Source organism: Podarcis tiliguerta (assembly GCF_965153285.1).
Source record: "Podarcis tiliguerta genome assembly, chromosome: 9".
Taxonomy (NCBI): domain Eukaryota; kingdom Metazoa; phylum Chordata; class Lepidosauria; order Squamata; family Lacertidae; genus Podarcis; species Podarcis tiliguerta.
This window is the reverse complement of record NC_139542.1, coordinates 55,340,080-55,361,965: the sequence shown is the minus strand read 5'-3', so window position 1 is coordinate 55,361,965 and position 21,886 is coordinate 55,340,080. Positions and strand designations below refer to the sequence as shown.

Sequence of the window (21,886 nt, the reverse complement as noted above, 5' to 3'; positions counted from 1 at the left end):
GCAACCCCTTGCCTGTACCTCAGAGCTCAGAAACCTTTCTAAATGGCAGATTCTGGTTTCCTGTGTTTCACAGTGGAGAGAAATATAATTTGTGGTGCTATCTGGCTGACCTTGCTTACAGAGTGCTCTATGTCCTACTTATTAGCACTTGGGGCTAGAAGATTCTCATCATCCATCTATTCAGTCTCATAACTTCCTGCTGTTAGTCTAGTGATGAGAGCTTGGGGTCATCTGAGGAAAAAGACAGCATGACTATTCCTCTTGGACACCCAACTGTCTCTCAGCTATGCTTCTCCCCCACGCCCCCTCTGGCTCGGCGCTAATGTTTTTTCTTCCTTATCAGTCTCCTAGAGTAGAATTTAATCAGGAATCTGCATTGTTCTCACTTGGAGAAGACACAAGTCTAAGTCGCTAGTTTTGTGCTTGTTTTAATCAGATGTGTGAATCCTCAATTGTATAATCCTATTTTCCAAACAAGGTTGGCTGACTGTAAGCAATGTTATCCAGATTGCTGTTGTACTGCCTTGCAACCGCTGTATGACTGGCAGTCTCTTGTCACAGTGACAAAACAAGTTATTGCATTTTCCATGCCTTTTTAAAACTAGATCCACAATCAAGGTTCATTCAACAAGTATAAAATATACTTAGGGACACATAATGTCTTGGAACACCCAACACAATTTGACTGCAGCCATAAAACCTTCACAGGCATTTAACGTGCATTCAGCATATCTAGAAAGTGCTTTGCAGTTATCTTAACTTGAGGACTTGCCTATCCCTTTCCCAAATACAACATCCCTTTTCTTGAATGACCTCCCAACAGCCTTGTTCAGAAGGTCAGATTTTAAATTTATCCTCTGAAAGTGCCTTACATCTGTTTGCAATTTTGCATTCCCTTTAACTTCTATATTTTGCCTTCTTTCCCTTTTTTCTAAAAAGTGTTGTGTTGAATTTGGATCCACTTTATATATATCATGTAAGGGGTTGCCATAGACACCATAAATCCCTTGACTGTTTTCTGCTTAATGCCCTCTTTGCTCCTTTTAGCCCACAGCAACCAAGGTCATGGAGGAAAATATATCATGATGGACAGACATGACTTTTAATAAATACTTCAGTCAGTTGCGATTTGTGTGCGTAGGCGATCGCTCAAGGGACCTGGCACCATGATCTCTGATACCTCTGCAATAGGGGTGGGGAACCTCTGGCCTGCGAGCCTCCTCATTGGGACCCCCAAGACATGCTAACCTGTCCTACACCTCAAATTCTGAGCACACAATCATGTAGTAACAAGATGGCTTACAAATAATTTAGAAGTTGGATCCAAGGCAAACGACACAACCCAAGCATTGGCATATCATGTGGTACAAAGTCTTGCTTAAAATGAAAACAATTTAAAAATGTACAGCTTTGGTGGTATCTTATCCCATATCAAGTCCAGCTTTCATTGAGAGTGGTTTGCCTCACATATCCTTACGAATCATTTAATGAAAGACCTTTTCTTCCATTTTTGCCCACTTGTTTGGTGCCCCGACCCCACAGAAAGTCACCACTTCCTTGTATTGCGCATTTCTAAAACCAGAAATCAAAGCCAATTGCAGTTCACAGATTATTACTCCAAAATTTCACTACATTCTTCGAAGATGGGCTTCCAGAATCTGTGACATGTCCATATCTCTTCTCTGACAATCGGAGAGAATACTTTGAAGGTTTGATGTTTAAGTCACATTAATTCTACAGTAAATAAATGTGACTTCAAACCTTCAAAGTATTCTCTCTGGTTGCTGCTGATACCAATTTCAGTAGGTGTTTCTGCACAGTTCCTAACCATTGAGCACCATCTACGGCTAAAGATTTAGTTAATTAATCAGTAAGATACATGTAAAATGTCAATGGCTCCAGGAGAGAAGGGGCAGCATTGACTACTGGGGAAGGTGGCAGCGAGATTGTTACCGTGGGAGCACTGGATTGGCTATGCTGGTGTGCCTGCCCCACCTTTTTTCACCAAATTGCTCTGCCCTACCCAGTATGTGGAAGCAGTGGTGCTGTAGAGAGGCAAGGTCCATGGCACCTCCCCTAGCTGCTGGCCACTCCTGAAAAGCATTCTCTCTTGAATGTTTTCTGACTATTTTGATTCTAATGTGCTCTTGGATTAGGGACTTCCATTCTGACAATGATTGGTTGGATTTATTTTTTGAACTGAAAATGGTCTCTTAATTTATAAAAAAATGTATATTTAGTAAAAATTATGGGGATATGCAAATATATAACTGAATATTTTTTTCATTTAACACTAGACTCCTAGTTTGGGGGTGCGGGTGGTGCTGTGGGTTAAACCACAGAGCCCAGGGCTTGCCAAACAGAAGGTCGGCGGTTCGAATCCCTGTGACGGGGTGAGCTCCCGTTGCTTGGTCCCTGCTCCTGCCAACTTAGCAGTTCGAAAGCATGAAGTGCAAGTAGATAAATAGGTACCACTCTGGCGGGAAGGTAAACGATGTTTCCGTGCGCTGCTCTGGTTTGTCAGAAGCGGCTTAGTCATGCTGGCCACATGACCCGGAAGCTGTACGCCGGCTCCCTCGGCCAGTAAAGCAAGATGAGTGCCACAACTCCAGAGTTGTCTGCGACTGGACCTAACGGTCAGGGATCCCTTTACCTTTACCTTTACCTTTAGACTCCTAATTAGTGCAGTTTGTGTCTCCAGCTAAGTCACTATTGAATGTACACTGCAGAGCAAACTTTGTTCTTTTCAGTGCTCCTATTGGCCTAAAGTACTTTGATGATCTGGCACTAAGCTGCCTTAAGGGTGAATTTTGAGCTGACATCGCACAGTTTGTTTCTCCACTGGGAATGATGTGAGATGCACAAAAATAGTTCCCAGAGGCCAGAGCTTGCTAGAAAATCTGTGTCTTCAAAGTGGTTTAGCTTTCTGCTTTCTGCAGCCAGCTCTTGACATAGGTCACTGAAGAACTAGCCAAGACGTAGGTCTCATAAGAACTAGCCAAGAAGTCAGTGAATCATTATACTATTAAAAAACCCCAAAACTGGGTCACGTCCTGGAGTTCCACTCTTAACTCATTTGTTACCAAAGTAGATTCTCAGTAGAGAAAAGGGCAAGGATGAGCTGTCATAAAGGCATGAGAATTTAGCTCAAATAAAACCACAGAGCATACAGAAACACTCCATAGATCTATTTGGTTAGCTTGGCAGAAGTTAATTTTAGCTTTTTCAAATCCCCACCTACCTTGAGCTCTGAATAGGCTCTTAAAAACATGATAATCCTTTAGATGTCTTTGTAGCTAGGTTATGAATAATTGTTAAATTTGTTAGCTGCTTTGTCTCATGTGATGTGGTTGAGGTGGAATTTGTGTATAAGTATTTTACCCCTTTTCTGTTTCAGAAATCCTGATATGTGTATGGAGCAAATATGAATATAACTCATCTTTAGTATACTTATTTAAAAAAGAAAACAAAAGAAAAGTTCATTAGAAAATATGGGTGTATCTGCTGTAATGGGCTGCACAGAATTATGATTAATGTCAGGTCCAGTCAGAGGCAAGCAGAACCAAGGCTGTACCAATCAGATTGCATCTTGCCATTTTTACAAAAGTTGTTATTGATAGTTTTATTGAGATTTTCACAAATTTTATTTTGCAAAGTACAAAAGCTGGCAGCCACTCATTCCTGTTAGTCAAAAATTAAGTATAACCAGTGCTTTTTTTCCTGGGGGTACGCAGGGGTACCCCTAAACATTTTGTGAATCGATAAGTTTGGCCTCATTGAGAGGCAGTACAGTGGTACCTCGGGTTACATACGTTTCAGGTTACATACGCTTCAGGTTACAGACTCTGCTAACCCAGAAATAGTACCTTGGGTTAAGAACTTTGCTTCAGGATGAGAACAGAAATTGTGCTCCGGCGGTGCGGCGGCAGCAGGAGGCCCCATTAGCTAAAGTGGTGCTTCAGGTTAAGAACAGTTTCAGGTTAAGAACAGACCTCCAGAACGAATTAAGTACTTAACCCAAGGTACCACTGTATTTCAGTATGAGTAGGGAAATGAGAGTACCCCTAAACAATTTTTTTTTGGAAAAAAAGCTCTGAGTATGACTAAATGATTATGAACAATGGGTGGTATTTTACTTGGAGTAGACTCCCTGGAAATCATGAACATGACTAAATTAGGTACATTAATTTCAGTGGATCTACTTTGAGTAAAACATAGTTGAATGCCATCCATTGTATACAGACATGTAATTTTATCACCCAATTTTAGCATGTAATTATATTACTTATATTTGTTTGAAAACTACTGACTTTACTTTGATTATGTTCTTTCTAGTTTGTATCTTTGACTCTCTATTAATAAATAAATCTTGCCACAATTGGTTTTATATATAGTTTGATACATTTTATGTCAGTTTGTTTTTAATGTTGGATGGTATTTTTAATTTGCATATTGTTTAATGTAAGCCTTATAAGCAAATAACAAAGAAAATACATAAACGAAAAGTAAATTTGGGATGTAAAATTAATACTCTTTTCTATGTCTTCTAGTCTCTTTCATCTTGCTACTTTTAAACAGTGGAAAAAGATTGGCATGTTTAACATAAATGGCAACAGAAAAACAGTTTCATTGAATTTTATAGAATTTTTTATTTTTCTATTTTATTGGAAGTATTGAACTGCTTGGTTATGCTCTCTCTCTCTCTTTTAGGTGGAAAATGTCCGCTTGATTGATGGAATATCTTCTAAAAGGGCTGCATTAGGGACACTGTATCTAACAGCCACTCATGTGATCTTTGTAGAAAATGAGTCAGACACCCGTAAAGAGACGTGGGTATGGCAATTTCTATATTACAGCTCTGTGAATCCTATGAAAGTAATTTCTACAACTCTGGTTTTATTTTTATAACTGCAAAATGCCCTACAAACGTATGCCGAACAAATTAAAAGGGAGTGGATATATCCGTGAATGCATTCCGTAAAGTTGGCTAATTTGTCCTCTCCATTGATTTTTAAAAGTCTGTGTGCAATGTACACAGACTTTTAAGTCAAGACTGGATTATATGTACGCATAGAACATAATGGGTATGCATAAGGAACAGCCAGACCATTGAGTTTGTTGCGATGGCAGCAAATGTACCAGAGAAAGCTCAAAATCTAGGAACATGGGAATCTGCCTTACACTGAGTCCATCTAGTTTGGTATTGTCTACACCAGGGGTAGCTAACGTTATGCCCACTTAGATGTTGCTGAACCATGACTCCCATAATCCCTGACCATTTGCCATGCTGGCTGGGTCTTGGGGAAGTTATAGTCCAGCAGCATTTGGGGCCACCATGTTGGCTGCCTCCACTCTACAGACCGACAGCGACTGTGCAGGGTTTCAGACAGGGGACTTTTCCAGCCCTACCTGGTCAACAGGGAGCTTCAGACTGGAAGTGGAATGTACTGTGTAAGTTTCAGCTCTTCGTTATGGGGAGTTCACCACAACGCTGATGCAGAGCTCATATGTACTGGTTCAAGACTCTGTCTTTCTTCTGCATCACAACAGCGTATTGTCCAATGCCTTGCTCCCTCTTTCACATTGGAACATTGCATGCATTAATGCACATGGTCAAAGTGGGCTGTGTTGTATTCTTTTAAAGTTGCAAGTGTTTTGTTGCTGTTTGGTTATTTGAAACATTTATTTATTATTTATTTAAAACATTTGCACCCCACTTTTCCTTGGCAGAGTTCAAGGTGTCTTCACACACACACACACACACACCATAGTCAAAAAAGTTGTTTCTCCTTTTCAGGTTCTTCACAGTCAAATCTCGTCTATCGAAAAGCAGGCTACAGCGGCAACTGGTTGTCCTTTGCTGATTCGCTGCAAGAATTTTCAGAACATCCAGTTCATCATGCCTCAAGAAAGAGATTGCCATGATGTTTACATATCTTTAATCCGTCTGGCACGCCCAGGTATGGAATGGAAGTTCAGAAGGATACAATCTGGAAATTAGCCTGAACAAATGCTCTCTCTTATTTATCTTGTGGTGGATTGCTGTCATGCAGTTTGTAAAAAGAAAAAGGAAAAAAACACCCTGATGCTGAGGAGGCTGTTCTCTTTCACCCAGTGTACAAACAATGCAATATCTGTTTGCTGTCTTTCAAAAAAGCTCTGTGCCATCTGATGGCACAGTTGTAGAAAAGGCATCTCCTTTCAGCATTTGATGATCATTTCATTCATCTCTCTTCTCTTTAGCCATTCATGGTCATGCTCATCTCTGGTTTTGCCCATAACTCTCTGGCCATTATTTCACTATTTCTCTTTCTCCTTGCAGGTCCATGGGACAGGGACCCTTCATTTTATTATTTTTAGTTTTTTCCTACTTAGCTCTATTAATCTTTTAATACCAATCAGCACATTTACACAGCTGATTTAGAACTTTATTTCTCATCCTCTTGTTCTGTAAACCTGCAGACTGGGCCTGAATTTAGTTTTGGCACAGCACTAAGGTGTTTCCTTTTTACAGATATTCAGAGGTGTAGCTGTGTTGCAGCAAAAACAACAAAGGATTTTGTAGACTGGAAAAGGTGTAGAAAGGGGAAACCAACATGATCAAGGGGCTGGAGAAAGTCCCCTTTGAGGAAATAATAATGTGAGCAAGGAAATATGTAAGGGTTTAGTGGCTGGTGTCTGGAGGCTGTGAACTTCCGGAAAAGTATTATTGAGGAAGATTTGAGAACTCTTTCTGCTTAGGTTGTGACAGGTGGTTCTAGCGACATCCCACCATGTTCCTCATTCCTGCCAACTGTGTCAAGCACTTCCAATAACCTGCAAATATGAATAAGCTTTGCACCTCACACTTTGTGACTGAACTGTTGATAAAGCCTTAAACTGAAAATAGGACGTTGTTTGTTCTAACTTGATCTAGCTGTGAGAGCTCCTAGCCAGTGATGTGAGCCGGTGTAATGGATGACTTTAATGCACGTTTTGGACGCTGGTGAACAAATACACGTCAAAATTCCAGCCAGATCTTTCTACTTGAGATATTTCCCCCCAGGTTAAATATAACAATGTACATAAACAGATGGAACAGTGTACATAAACCCATGCCATGACAATAAACAGATGGAGGCAGAAAAGTTTGAGTTCCAGAAACTGTTCAAACCCTGCCCTCATCTATTTTTTGAATTATGGTTTAATGTTCTGAAAGTTTATGGATTAATTTCCTCTCCATTTCTTGTATACAGCACTCCTTTTGTACAACATAGATTACTAGTTGTATCCATCTACATACTCTAATCCTTCTCTAGTCACACTTAAAATGGGCATTTATGTGTAACCAGATGCACTTGACTATTGATATAACTGCATCCCATTGAAAGCAATAAAGTGAAGTAAGTTTTTTCAATAGTGCTATATAGGCATATTAGTCTGCAGCAAAAATAACAGACTTAGGGCACCTTATTTTGCTTGGGTTGTATTTTACGTTATGCTCACAGTAGAACCATTGAAATGTAGTGGACCTGAATTAGTCATGGCCATTAACTTTAATGGATCTACTTTGAATGGGACATAGGTTGTCTGCAACTCTTTGCCTTTAAGGTGCTGCAGGATTTTTCTGTTTTGCTTTTGAGAAGTAAGATGGCACCAGCGCTTGGATACACTTCTAGTGCCAAATCCAATTTGGCTGGCTGATCCTGATATGGCAAGTAATTCACACAGATGGATTCACTTTACTTCTTTATGGATGACACTGGAGAAGCTTTCGTAGGGTGCAGAGACTTCACACCATACATACATGTAAAGCACATTTGTTCCACTTTAACTTGTGGCTTCCCCCAAAGAATCCTGGGAACTGGAGCTACCGTTCATTTATTGCACTGACATGCATTGCTTTACGCTTGTTTACATGGGACTTCATTTGCCATTTTACCACCCATTAACTCAGTTTGGAGAGGCTCTTTTTGAGCACAATCTCTTTTCATTTTCACAACCCCAAACAATTTAGTATCATCAGCAAACTTGACAACTTCACAGCTCACTCCTAACTAGAGATTGTTTATGAACAAATTAAAAAGCACATGGCCCATTGCTGATCCTTGAGGGACTCCATTTTCTACATCATTCGGAAAACTGTCCATTTATTCCTCCCTTCTGCTTCCTGCTACTTAACTAATTCCTGATCCACAAGAAGACCTCTCCTCCCATTCTGAGCATGTTGCAAGCATCTGCGTATAAGGGACTTAGCTGTTGCAAGAGCCCTTTATTTGCTTTGGGTTTATCACACATGGCAATCCTGTTAGTTGTGTTCTGGCCATTTTATGGGACATCAATTCATAAAATTGTAGGGAAGGAAGGAACCTGAAGGTCACCTGTGACTGGTACCTTGCCTTGCCGCAAGCCTCCCTACCCTGCCCCCAATGACAACATTTGAAAGAGATTAACCCATAACATCCAGTTAATTGTTTCCTACTGTTATAGAACAGGATGGACCAAAGCTGAATTCTCTCTGTTTGCTTCTGGATCTGCCTTCACTGTGGTAGGGTTCACAGGTGACCAATGGTAGTCTGATGTCAGGTTTCTGCTGGAAGATCCTGCTGTAATCTACTAAGCCATTTCCTGTAGATAACAGTCTAACTGCGTCAGTCCTCCTGAACATAAAACAGTTGGCTAAGGTGCTCTCTCCCCCTTATTTCATCGTAACGGAGTGTGCGATACACACTCTTAAGGTCAAAGGAAAGAGAAGAGGCAGTAGCTTAGCCGATCCCCACCTCGCCAAAGTGGCTGTGCACTTTGTAGTACAGTGGTGCCTCGCAAGACGAAATTAATTCGTTCTGTGAGTTTTTTCGTCTTGTGAATTTTTCGTCTTGCGAAGCACGGTTTCCCATAGGAAATGCATTGACGGTTTTAAGAAAAAGGCGCAAGACGTTTCCGTCTTGCGAAGCAAGCCCATAGGGAAATTCGTCTTGCGAAGCAACTCAAAAAACAAAAAACTCTTTCGTCTTGCGAGACATCCGTCTTGCGAGGTACCACTGTACAGAAATTAAGTCCTATTTAAATGTGAAGTTAAGTGAGGGAATAAAACGTGGGGGAAAGTTAGCAATAATAAAGTAAGGATAGTAGAATTATAGTGCCTTACGCCATCAACTTAGCTGGGTTGGGATCTTCATCAGCTGATGGTCATAATGCTGTCAGTTGACTTGCCGGAACACTTTTACTCAAAATAGTTGGTTATGACTATTTTAAGTAATTGTATTACAGTTGTTGTATTCCTTTATTTTGTTGTTATTATGTTGGTGTGCAGTTGCTCTTTAAATCTGTTTCATCCTGTTGTGCGTCTTCTGTTGTTGAATACAAAGGTGAGCCATAAATATCTAAAAAACACACAACACAACAAAAAATAGAAAAATACAATAACATGTAAACACAAGACAATGAAAAATATAAAAAAGAAAAATAGAAAAAATAAAACAATTTTTATCCTCATTATATTCTTTGCATTAACTTATTTCTCCGACCTCCCCAGACCTTCCTTCTCTGTATTCCAGATCATATATTCTGTCAGCAAATTCCTTCCCTCTGTCTTAATTTAATTTTATCATAGTTTTAATATCTTAATATAGTTACATTTCCTTATATCTTAATATATTTGATCTTTTGTAATCTTTAAACTTTTTACTAATAACCTTTTACATTCAATCTGGTGTCATCAAACATTCATTATCTTATAGTTTTTCTGTAGATAGTCTTTAAACTTCCTTCAATCTTCCTTCACCGTGGGCAGAGCAGTTCTATGGAAGTGTCTTTCCATGAGAATCCGTGCCAGAGCTCATGTCTACTTCATGTTGCCCTCCTGGCTCAACGTGAGCCTTGTAGGAAGTGAAGATGGCTTTTTCTTATTTCCCTGACACAATGTGTTTTGGTTTCCCTCTCTAGGGCTGGTTTAGTTCTTTAGTCCTGCAGTATGTTGAGGTACTAGGAGACTTTGGATCCTGCCTCAACATGCATTCACTGTAGGAGGCAGTATGAAGACCATTTGCTTGGAATCACAAGTGGGGAGAGCACTGTTCCATTCAGGACCTGCTTGAGAGCTTCCCATAGGCATCTGGTCGGCCACCGTGAGAACAATATGCTGGACTAGATGGGCCATTGGCCTGTTCCATCAGTAGAGTGGTACTGATGTGCATTCCGGAGCCACTCAACTGGCCTCTGGCCACCTGTATGCTTGCAGCCCAAGTTACATAGTACCAGTAGGAGAAAAATGGAGCAAGCATGGCACATCAAAGCGGTGGTCTGAGCAAATGAATCAAATGACACGCTGCTAATGGAACAAGCAATCTGGATAAAACACAAGAGCAAGAAATGCAGCTCTTAACATCAGACACCCTGCCTGCCTCCCCTCCCAATCAGGGAAAAGGTTAGCTGTCTGCAAAGTTTGGCTGTAAAGTGTCTGGACAGACAGCATACAGAGCTTGTTTGAAATCCCATCTGGATTATTCATATACACAAGTGCAGTCCTCCCTAACGAAGTGCAAGCTTCATTGGTTATCATCTTTGAAAAATGTGACAGCTGGCATAACTAAGCGAATAAAAGTTGGTATTTGTGATGCAATCATAATAAATCAAATGGATAAATAGTGTGTGTGTCTCTTTTTCCCTGTCCTTCAGTTAAATATGAAGAGTTGTACTGTTTTTCCTTCAACCCCAAGCTAAACAAAGAAGAGCGAGAGCAAGGTTGGAATCTGACAAACATGAAGGAAGAATATAATCGGATGGGGGTCCCAAATAATTACTGGCAGCTCAGTGATGTCAATAGAGATTACAGGGTGAGTTGCTGCAACCAAAGGTGCGGTACTTGATAATGTGGAACACAAAGGACAACAGTGACCACTTACCATCCCTGCATTAGCCTGGTAACTAAGTGACCCAATTCAGGCATGATGGTTTATGGAGTTGTGTGCTCATGTGCTCTTCTCTCATGCCCTCAGCTTTGGGTCTTACACCTTGGCCTTGTTAAACCACAGTTTCCTGTGACATCCAAACTGTGGTTTAAACACTGCCAGAAGAAACCATTTCCCCTCTTTGGACATTATGGGAAAGTGGTTTTAAAAACCAGGATATAAACGTCAAAGCTGGGTACAGGAGGATAGTGGTTGAGCAGTGTGGGAGTGCATGGGCACATGGTTTGTTATTTGGCTGATAAACCATAATTTATTAGAGCAACATTGTGATGTCTGAACTGGGCCAGAGAACAAAGAAGTTGTGTGACACAATCTCATCATGCTTTGCTTTTCTCCCCCCATCATTCAATTGAGTGCTGCTTCTGGAAGTAAAGGAAATTTTTGAGTTCACTTAACAGAATGTTTGAGTTCTTTAACAGAAAGCTTTCAGGAGGATGCAGAAAGGGTTTTGGGTGGTGCATCAGAGCATGGGAAAACATCTAGGTCTAACATATAAAACACTCTTATTCAGGAAATAGGGAATTTGTGTTTTATGTGAGAGAGTGCAAGCTTTCAAACTTTGTTCAGTTATTTTTTGCTTGGCTTTTTCTTAAGCATACTGAGCACATGTAGTTTGACTATTTGTGAGGCCCTTTGAAATTATCCTTAGGTGAGTCTTCCAGAAGATCATGCTATGTTCTGCTTCAAGAAACTCATCTTGATTTCCTTCTGCTTCTGCTTTTGGACAGGTCTGTGACTCTTACCCCACCGAAGTGTATGTGCCAAAATCAGCCACTGCCCACATCATTATGGGAAGCTCTAAATTCCGCAGCAGGAGGCGTTTCCCAGCACTTTCATATTACTACAAGCAAAATAACGTAAGTGAGGGACTAAAGCTTTTCAATGATTTATTTCACTTGGACTGACTCTTCATTTTCTATTAGCTAAAAACCACGAGGGACAAATGATAATTACATCAAATAAACAAAGAAAATGCATTTGAAATTTGGTTAAAATATATCGTTCATTAGAGTGTTTTTGAAGTATGGGTTTTTTGTGTGTGCTATGGCTCCTTTTGTTAACACTGTCAATTCTTTTTTGTTTCTTTTGTCCGCACATAGAAAAATAAATAAATAAATAAATAAATAAATAAGATAATTGCATCAAGCAGGGAGTTGGATTTGATCACCTGCAATGCCCCTTCCATCTCTATGCACCTTAATAAGCTCCATAGCTTCTCACTTGGGGACACAAGCAAAAGTGCTGTCAGTCTCTCTTCCCCATTGGAGGGAGAAGCACTGGAGGCACTGGAGGGGAGGCATCACTTATGCACTTCTACAACCTCATATATTTGTAGTACCTGCAACGTAAGGGTCGGGAGATGCACAAGGAGAGAGTTCTTACAGAGCCTCTGGGGATATTAATGCTGAATCCTTTGCCTGGGTCTTGAATCATGGGTGGGAATGCAGTTGAGGTGCATAATAGGTGCTTCCTTGAAACCGGCAGATATGCTAGGGGAGGGGGAGAAGAAGAGAGCCTCGTTGAGGTTCGTTTTATTTATTTATTTCATAAAACTTATATACCACTTGAGTGTAGAAAACCTCAAAGGGGTTTACAAAGCGGTTCTGTGCTTAACCCTGATATAGGCTAGATTTTTACTTTTCAAGTGGCAAGCGTCTGGGGGGTTTGTTTTCCATTTCTAGATGGTAAATTCCCTTTGGCCGAGCTAAACGTGTTAACTTGAATATTTCTGTCTCTGCTTTTGTTTCCTCACAGGCTTCCATATGCAGGAGTAGCCAGCCTCTCTCGGGCTTCAGTGCCCGATGCCTTGAAGACGAACAGATGCTTCAGTCGATCAGGAAGGCAAATCCAGGAAGTGATTTCATCTATGTTGTTGATACACGGCCAAAAGTGAGAAAATTTGCACTCTGTGGTGTATGTGCTTATTTTGTGGTGGCTAATGCTGATTACAGCCTGGCGCGTCTCAGAAGATCTACAATAGCATGCCTGTAGAAGTATGTCAGAGGTCATCTGAATGAGTTGGATAGCACTGGGTGGCCTTGAAGTGCCTTGTGAACTTGCTGCTACAAATCTCAGAAGATGGAAATATGGTTTTACTTAGCTCTTTTGTTGTGAGTTCTGGAGTTAGAGGAACAGCAAACAAATAGTCCTGAGGCTATGCTTTATAAATTATATGTTACTGAAGCCTGGGGGGGGGGGCACTGGACCCAGAGGATGTTACATGTAGCTCCATGACTTCACATTGTGGCAGAATCAGCATCTTAGGAGAATGGCCCAGCACTGAAGTATGCAAGCTTATTGTATGTGTGTTCTTTCAAATATCCGGCAAAGGCTACCGCACAATTTGATTTCTTCTTCCATATTGCAAAATAAAGTACCTTTGAAGTAGAATGCTGTAGCATGTAGTCATGGGCATCATCAGATTGTTGAGCACTCCCAACTTCCCTGATTGGGGGGCAATTCAGCAAGATTTGCTTTCCATTGAAAGACCAGTGGATAGAGAGTAACTTGTGCAGCCGACTCCCCAACTCCAGTTAATGCCAGGTAGAAAGTATCAGGTAGTACAATCAGACTCCCTCCCTCTCCTTTGCCAACTACTTGTCTCAAACCTGATCACTACAGGTCAGTACAGACAGACTTGCAGCAGAATAATTTTACAGCTGCCTGATGCTATGAGCTCTCTACATTGTGCCATTACTTGACTGGTGGTCATTCTGTGCTGTCACGGAATGCTAGCAAACATTCTAACTTGGTTGTGGGCAATTGCTATAACACCAATGCTATAAATACAATAAGAGCCCTTGAACTTAACTATCATCAGGAAAGCCATTCAGACCTGCAGTAGAATGCATTGGATTCTGGTGTGAGTTTTGGCACAGTTTACTTGCACTGTGGTCAGAACTGCAAATCTGCCACTGATTTCTCTTTTTGAATGCATCTGAGATAAGGATGCATCCTTATCTCTGATAGATTTGACAAAGTTAACATTGGAAGCAGAAGGGCCCAGAATGGAAGGGTCTCTTCTCTCTTCAACTTGTGATAAAGTTTCTTATTTTGTCAGTAAGTTGAAATTTTTCTTCTGTGCTGTGCCTACAAAATCATAAAACTTCCTGAGTTACCTCACTTTAAAAAAGTGTTTATTACTAATTAACTCACCCTAGCAAATCAACGCAGGCCATCAAAAATTCAACATCTGAGAGCCAATCAGCATATTCATGTAAATCCACTGCGGTACTGTAGAGATAGTGCCATCTTCTGGATATATTGTGATGTTAAAAGCAGACTTTGCTTCAACAGCACAGAAATAAATGTTAATGCAACTACAAAAAAATAGCCATTGTATTTTATTTTCATGCTCTCCCCTTTTAAAGTAGCAACAATAATATATGGAACGGGCATTACGCCACGAGGACTGGGTAGGTGCTAACCACAATCATAGGTGCTGAGAGAAAAGTATAAATGTTTTGTTGGTTGGAAAGGCCGTCGTGATTATTTTGCTGCCAAAGATACAGCTGCTGTTTTAGTTTTCTGACGCCACTTGCATCGAAATAAGCATCCATCAATATATGTTACAGCCAGTTCTCAGCACGCCATCACTTTCTAGCATGGGGGGCGGCGGATTGCAGCAGGCTTGATGTGGCCACCAGGAAAAATGAGCGGGTGCAAATCTAGAAATATATGTACTTAGAAGTAAGCCCGTTGAGTTCAATGGGGCTTACTTTCCAATTTGCATCCCAGTTGGGTCTCTCGATCACAGCCCAGATAAGTTTGGGATGGTAGTCCATATTGGAGCATAGGAATTTCCCTTCTAGTGAGTCAGGCTATTGGTCTTTCTAGCACAGTATTGTTGATGCTGATTTGCAGTGGCTCTTCAGGGTATCAAGGAGGATATCTTGTGGATTGGAGCCACTGAAAAGTTACGTTTAGGGACCATGAGAAGTGGGTACTTCTGTCCCAACACCAGGTGGTTTGGCCCTAACTGACAGGGATTGTGTGTGTTTGAGATTCAGTTGTGTTCCTGTGTCAGATCCCTCCCCCGGTGGCAGCAAAGAAGCAGATAAAAAATGGAAGAGTTATTAGCTATTAGTTTGTTCAATAATCACAGCAAGAGACAAAGGAATGCAGTCTCTCTCTAGAAATGGCGTTGCTCTAAGTAAAGTCCCACCCTTGCTTTGTCTCCCCTATTCTAAGTCCTGATTGAGAAGGTGATTGGCCTGGATCCAGCCCTGGGGCCTTAGTTTGCCTACTCATGGTCTAGCCCCTGACAGCCTGTAGGCAGAGGACCCCAGCTATCCTTGCAAAATTTGATTGCTCCAAAGTGTTGCCACCCCAAATTGCACTGCGGGTTGTAATGACAATTGAGAACCATTTCTGGCACAGTAGTTAGGGTGTATGATTTAGTCTGTAGGGTACTGAGCTCACATCCGCGCTCTGCCACCAAGCTCACTGGGGAACCATGGGCAAGTCATTAGCTCTCAGCCTAACGCACCTTCTAGGGTCATTGTGAAGATAAAACACAGAGCGTACGTCTTGATTAGCACTCGGAGTAAGGTTGGAATAAAGACCTGAGGGCTGAAAAATATAAAAGCCTCTTAGTTTTCGCAGCTCAAACGTCAAAGAAAGCTCCAATTTTACTCTGATCCCTCCTCCCCCCTGTGCAAATAGGTTTAAAAGGTGGTCTTTTGTAATTACGTAGATATGCAGTGGAGTGAAATACTCCTGTAAGTGTTTTTGCTTTTGTATATACTGCATGCTGTTCCTTTGTCATATAGCAGAATGAGACCATTTCCTCTGTAGCTCAATGTTTTTTTCTTTTCTTCTCTTACTCCCCCTCTGCAGCTCAATGCAATGGCAAACAGAGCAGCTGGGAAAGGATATGAGAATGAAGACAACTACTCCAACATCAAGTTTCAGTTCATAGGTATTGAGAACATCCATGTCATGAGAAGCAGTCTCCAAAAAATGTTGGAAGGTAAACTTTGTGGGTGTTTCCTCATCTATGCTTTTGCCTTGTGCCCTCTCCCATCTTTCACACGTGCTTTTCGGTGCAGCGAGATCCTGAGGGGAGAGGGTTAAAAATGATCAGTCATCTGCTGTGTGTACTTCTGTGTTTCAGCAACAAATATTGAAAATGTGGACTTTGCCCTGTCCCCAGTGTGGTCCCGGTAGACAGTGATACCCGCAGAGAGCCCCCTTGGCATCTGCTGACGGCCCCTGCCACTGCCCTTTTACATTATTATTATTATTATTATTATTATTATTATTATTATTATTATTATTATTTATTATTTGGAGGAAGCCTATTTTTATTGGAGGGTGTTGCCTTCCTTTTTGTTTATTTGCTTGAAGGTTTTTTTTGTGTGTGTGTGGAGAGCATCACCAGTTTTTCTTCTGTGAAGCAGGAATTTTGTAATGCCCGTGACAGTTCTGTAGATTTCAAAATGTGCTCCTGGGCCCAAAGTGGTTGGGGACTTCTGCTGTACCTGAGCACGTCTGCCCTCTGCTCCAAAACGACAAAATTTCCTGGGTGCATACCTGAATGAAATGAGCTGTGCATACTTGTGCTTTATACGATATCAGAAAGGGTAGTGTGAAGAGAGCTGATGTTTGCAGAATACTAAAATTTGGGTGTGGGAATTTCCATTAAACAAGTCACTCTGTTGCACACCAAAACCGTACATTTAAAGCACATGGCTTCCCCCCGAAGAATCATGGAAATCACAGAGTTACAGCTCCTGCACCTCTAATAGACTACAGTTCCCAAAATTCTTTGGGGGAAGCAATGTGACATATTTCTCAGGCTCACCTATCCCACAGGCTTATTGTGAGGGTGAAATGAGATTAATCCACATATGCTATTCTCAGCCTTTTGGAGTAAGGGCAGGATACAAATATGAGAACTGTAGACTTGTAGAGTTGGAAGAGACCACGAGGGTCATCTAGTCCAACCCCCTGCAATGCAGGAACCTTTTGCCCAATGTGGGTTTCGAACCCACGATCCTAAGATTAAGGGTCTCATACTCTACTGGCTGAGTCACCTCGGTTCTGTCATGCTTCCTAATTAAGTAAATTAAAAAATCGGACCAGTCATTACCTCTTTCTCTAGTATTCATAGTTAACAGGGTTGCATTCCTCACCAGCCACCAGCTTTCCCTGTTGGAAAGAGAAATAAGGTCATCTTGTGAGTTGCTGAGCTTGCCAGATATTTGAGTCACACGCAAACACACCCACCCACTGAGGGTTGTCTCCTGTGCTTAGGGCCAGATCTGTCCCAGATTCTCCTCTTTGCAGACCCTTTTTATAGATTAATGCTTTTTGGTGCGGATATGAAGGTGCCAATGCAATCTAATGGAGCTTTTGCTTAGTTATTTAATTCCTCACAGTTGAACTCCACATCAGCGGGAGTTCTCTTGATGTCTATATGGTTGCAGGCCTATAATTTAGGACTTTATGGACTTTGCTCAGTAAAGTGGAGAGCAAATATTGATTCTGATATGGGAGGAAGGCTCTATTTTGACTTTATCCTGCACTTTGCAAACAAGAGGCAGCCATCTCGGTTTGAATCCAGCCGCTAATTGCTTGTGCTCCCATCTGCATGGATACATAAATCATTGGACAGGTTTCTTGCTGTCAGCAGTGGGCCATCAGGAGTTCTGTGAGATGCCATTTTTGAAAATGGCCTTATGTGATAGATCACTGGATGAAAGGTTAGCTGAAAGGACTCTGGGTTAAGTAAGGGCATATGTGTCCAAGCATCAAATTTACAGGTACCTGCAGAATATTTGCTTATTTGGCCATGATTTTCTACTGTAGGAATAGCCAACATGATGTTGTTGGACTCCAACCCTCAGCCAACATAGGTAATGGTCAGGAATGATGGAGTTGGAGTCCAACAGAATCTTCAGAGGGCCACATGGGCTACTCTTGGCCTATTCCAACCAGGTGTGGCTCTTCAGGACCTTGGGCCCTTTCACATCAAACGACATCACTCCTGATCCTTTAGCTGCACATAGCTGGGATAAAATTTGGGAGCTTAATACTATGGGACAGATCTGGCTTAAACTTGGGTGCTCTGCAACTTGGTTATCGTCTCTTCAATCCTTCAAGCTACCATTCTCCTGGCATTCTCCTTGGCTTTAGTTGAATTGCTTTAGGGTCTCTAAAGGTAACAGAACCCCTGACTGTTAGGTCCAGTTGTGGACGACTCTGGGGTTGCGGCGCTCATCTCACTTTACTGGCCGTGGGAGCCGGCATACAGCTTCCGGGTCATGTGGCCAACATGACTAAGCCGCTTCTGGCGAATCAGAGCAACGCACGGAAACACTGTTTACCTTCCCACTGGAGCGGTACCTAGTTATCTACTTGCACTTCATGTTTTTGAACTGCTAGGTTGGCAGGAGCAGGGACCAAGCAATGGGAGCTCACCCCGTTGTGGGGATTCGAACCGCCGACCTTCTGATTGGCAAGCCCTAGGCTCTGTGGTTTAACCCACAGTGCCACCCGCGTCCCAGGGTCTCTAGCTTCTAGCTTATGACATGTATGATGCTACTTATTACAATGGCTTTCTATTTGGGTCCCAGCTTCTAAAAATTAAATCTGATCAATGCAAGTTAAAATGCTTCCCCTTCGTTGTTGTTTTTTTAAACTTTATCTATGAGGGTCAATTTGCAGTTTGTCTGCTTGGTTGAATACCACCCATGGTGGGTAAAAAGCAACCCTCCCCTACGTTGCCTCCCTTCACTGCTTTTCATTTAAATAAAATTTGGGCTTTGTTATACACATAACAAATTTGTCCCTAGATGTGTAAGCAAGCATTCTGCAGCTTTGTGAGATTGTCTACACATGACCTCTTACAGTATTTCATAATCAAAGGAGACTGAGTCCTTGGGTTTGTTTTTATTATTAGTCCTCACACAGTCTAGATCTATTGCATATTTTCTGCCCCTACAAAGCACTTCCGGAGAAACTGGTTTCATTCCAAAAATAAAAGCTCATTGCAGATTGATTCTGTATTACTCTATAGTGTGTGCATTTGAAGAAAGATGAAAACCTATTTAGGCAGTCCTGGCAACAAAAAGGTGTATCCACACCTTTCCCAAGTCATCCTTGTGACCCTGAAGGCTGTGCTCCTTTATGTGGCAGTATACCCCTGTTAAATTTATTTTGGGTATACCTGTATATAATTGTGCTAAAAGCTACGATTATGCATGTGGGAACCAGCTCCCAGTCCATTTTTGAATTCCCCTTTTTCATGTGCTATGTATTGGAAAAGACAATGTTCTTACTTTTACTATGTCCTCTCCAATATCTCAGTCGTTACAGCATGAGACTCAATCTCAGGGTTGTGGGTTTGAGTCCTACATTGGGCAACAGATTTGTGCATTGCAGGGATGGGACTAGATAACCCTTGTGGTCCCTTCCAACTCTACAGCTCTAGGATTTTATGTATTTTGAGGTTTTTATGTTGCAATTTTATGTTGCGAACCACCGTGGGATCTGCGGATGAAGGGCGGCATACAAATTTAAAAACATTAATAATAATGACAATAATGTAAAACTGGCTATAAACAGAGTTCTTTACTGAAGCTGGTGTATTTTGCAGTTTGCGAGCTGAGATCTCCTTCGATGAGTGACTTCCTCTGGGGTTTAGAGAACTCAGGCTGGCTAAAGCATATCAAAGCCATCATGGATGCTGGCATCTTTATTGCTAAGGTGCAGTATGTACTTTTTAGAAAGAAATTGGGATAATGCTGATTCAGAAGACCTGATTTTATGCTGTTGACTTGCTGCTGCCTTCAGGGATTTATTATATAAGAAATGTATGTGGCCCAAATGAGGCTAGGGAAGTAGACGGTGTCGCTCTGTAACAAACATGTACCATGTTACTGAAACAAATTGTGTCATGGGCCCCTGTAGCCCACTCTGTCCTGCCCAAGTTACCATTACCTGTCCTGTGTACCTGTGGCTGTTGACACCACATTCCCAACAACCAGGAAACATAGAGCAGGGGTTGCCAACCTTTTTGGACCGGTGGCCATATCTCACCTTTTGAGAGCGTTCTGGAGGCATCAGTCCCAGAATGGCTTCCACGAGCAATGTGGTACAACACAAAATTAAGAGAGATGGTTGCCTGCAACAACTTTATGCTTTCCATGGGAAGTCAGCTATGTCCTGCTGGTCCTGATTGCGGAGATCACACTATATTGACAGACACACTGATGCTCTTGCTGTTTAATATCAACAGGGAGCATTTTTCAGTACTAGAATAAATATGTAAGGTAGCCATACCACCCTCACTCTCATTTCACAGAAATTGCTTAGAAGGTACCTGCACATTTTGTTCCATAACTTTCTTTCTAGACGAGCTAGAGACCTTTTTTTTTAAAAAATGAAATCTTCTAGTCTGGGACACCTGCCCAAAGGCACCAGTGAAAGCCTTTGTGGACAGCATGTCAACCCATGACACAGGATCAATAAGCTGATTTGAAAATTTTGACAAGCGGGGCGTGACCCCTAAAGCTGACAGAAGCAAAATATGACAAGATATATAATTGCTGTCCACCGTCTGCCAAGATCTGCCCAGTGCATTATGTTGACTTGTAGAGTTCTTTGTTTGGTAACACTGGAACATAAGAAGCTGCCTGAGATGGAGTCAGATGACTGGTCCATCTAGCTAAGTTTTGCTTACACCAGGGATGGGAAACTCCTGCCCCTCCAAATTCTGCTAGACTACAACTTTCATTATCTCTGATCAGTGGACATGCCAACAAAGACTCGTGGGAGTTGGAGTCCAACAACGTATGGAAGGTCACAGATTCCCCACCTCTGGTCTCTGCTGGTCTGCACCCCTGGTCTATGCTGTACAGGCACATGTTTCAGACAAGGGTCTTTCCAGGCAATACCTAGAGATGCTGGGAAACTGTAGCTGGAAACTTTGCAAATCCAAGCAAGTCATTCTTTGTGTTGGCTGCACCAGTTTGATGTACTTCACACAAATGATGGAAATGTTACTGCTCTGCATTTTATTGGCTATATATCTCTTCAATGTTCCTCTGTATTTTAGGCTGTTGCTGAAGAAGGAGTGAGCGTTCTTGTTCACTGTTCTGACGGATGGGACCGGACAGCTCAGGTTTGCTCTGTAGCAAGCCTTCTTCTAGATCCTTATTACAGAACTATGAAAGGGTTTATGGTAAGCATGCTTGCTTTTGCAGAAAAAACTGGGACTTGTAACAAGCTGTGTGCTCTGTAGTTACTTAGCTTAGTATAGCAGAGGTTTCCTTAACACTAAAAGTATTTTAAAGCTACTTTTAATTATCTAGTGGTTTGGTTCTATGCGCTTCTGTGAGAGCAAGTGTAGCATAGGAGCAATGAAAGCTCCCTTATGCTGAGTCAACCATTTGGCCATTCACTCAGGATTGTCTAAGCTGAAAGCTCATCCACACTTCCACTTGACTCTTGCCTAAAAAGCACGGGTCTCACCTCTTTTCTACTTTCCCCATTGGAACTACAACTCCCATCATCCTTAGCCACTGGTCATGCTGGCTGGGGCTGATGATAGTTGGAGTCTGAAAACAGGTACCCCATCCCTGTCTTAGACCGACAGTGAAGATACTTTTCTGCTTTCTTAAAAATGCATGTGAGCTTCTTTGCATGCTACTTATACATACCTCTCTCATTCTAGGTATTAATTGACAAAGACTGGGTTTCATTTGGCCATAAATTTAATCACAGGTAAGTGTGGTTTGCTGTGTGTAGATTTCATGAGGCTACAGCAAATGAAATGTGATGCTACCATTGGGTATCAAATGAACAACACTTTCTAAATAATGCCTATAGCTGTGCCTTTGAGCTATGAGCTAAATCTTCCATAACTGTTATGTTGTATGAGGCAGAAAATCTTTGACTGAGGGACAGCAGTGGTTGTTCAATGTTTCAAA

At 41.6% G+C, this 21,886-nt stretch overlaps 1 protein-coding gene across 3 annotated transcripts in view; it reads left to right on the top strand.

Moving 5' to 3' along the window:
- The window catches only part of MTMR7 (myotubularin related protein 7), a 40,934-nt gene that overhangs the window by 7,836 nt on the left and 11,212 nt on the right, over positions 1 to 21,886 (top strand). For all 3 annotated transcript variants that reach the window (XM_083458232.1, XM_083458231.1, XM_083458233.1), the window contains exons 2-10: positions 4,711 to 4,833; positions 5,798 to 5,960; positions 10,657 to 10,814; positions 11,678 to 11,806; positions 12,705 to 12,839; positions 15,789 to 15,921; positions 19,552 to 19,661; positions 21,013 to 21,138; positions 21,631 to 21,680. In XM_083458232.1, the coding sequence (XP_083314358.1) occupies positions 4,711 to 4,833; positions 5,798 to 5,960; positions 10,657 to 10,814; positions 11,678 to 11,806; positions 12,705 to 12,839; positions 15,789 to 15,921; positions 19,552 to 19,661; positions 21,013 to 21,138; positions 21,631 to 21,680 (1,127 nt within the window). The remainder of the gene's footprint in view (positions 1 to 4,710; positions 4,834 to 5,797; positions 5,961 to 10,656; positions 10,815 to 11,677; positions 11,807 to 12,704; positions 12,840 to 15,788; positions 15,922 to 19,551; positions 19,662 to 21,012; positions 21,139 to 21,630; positions 21,681 to 21,886) is intronic.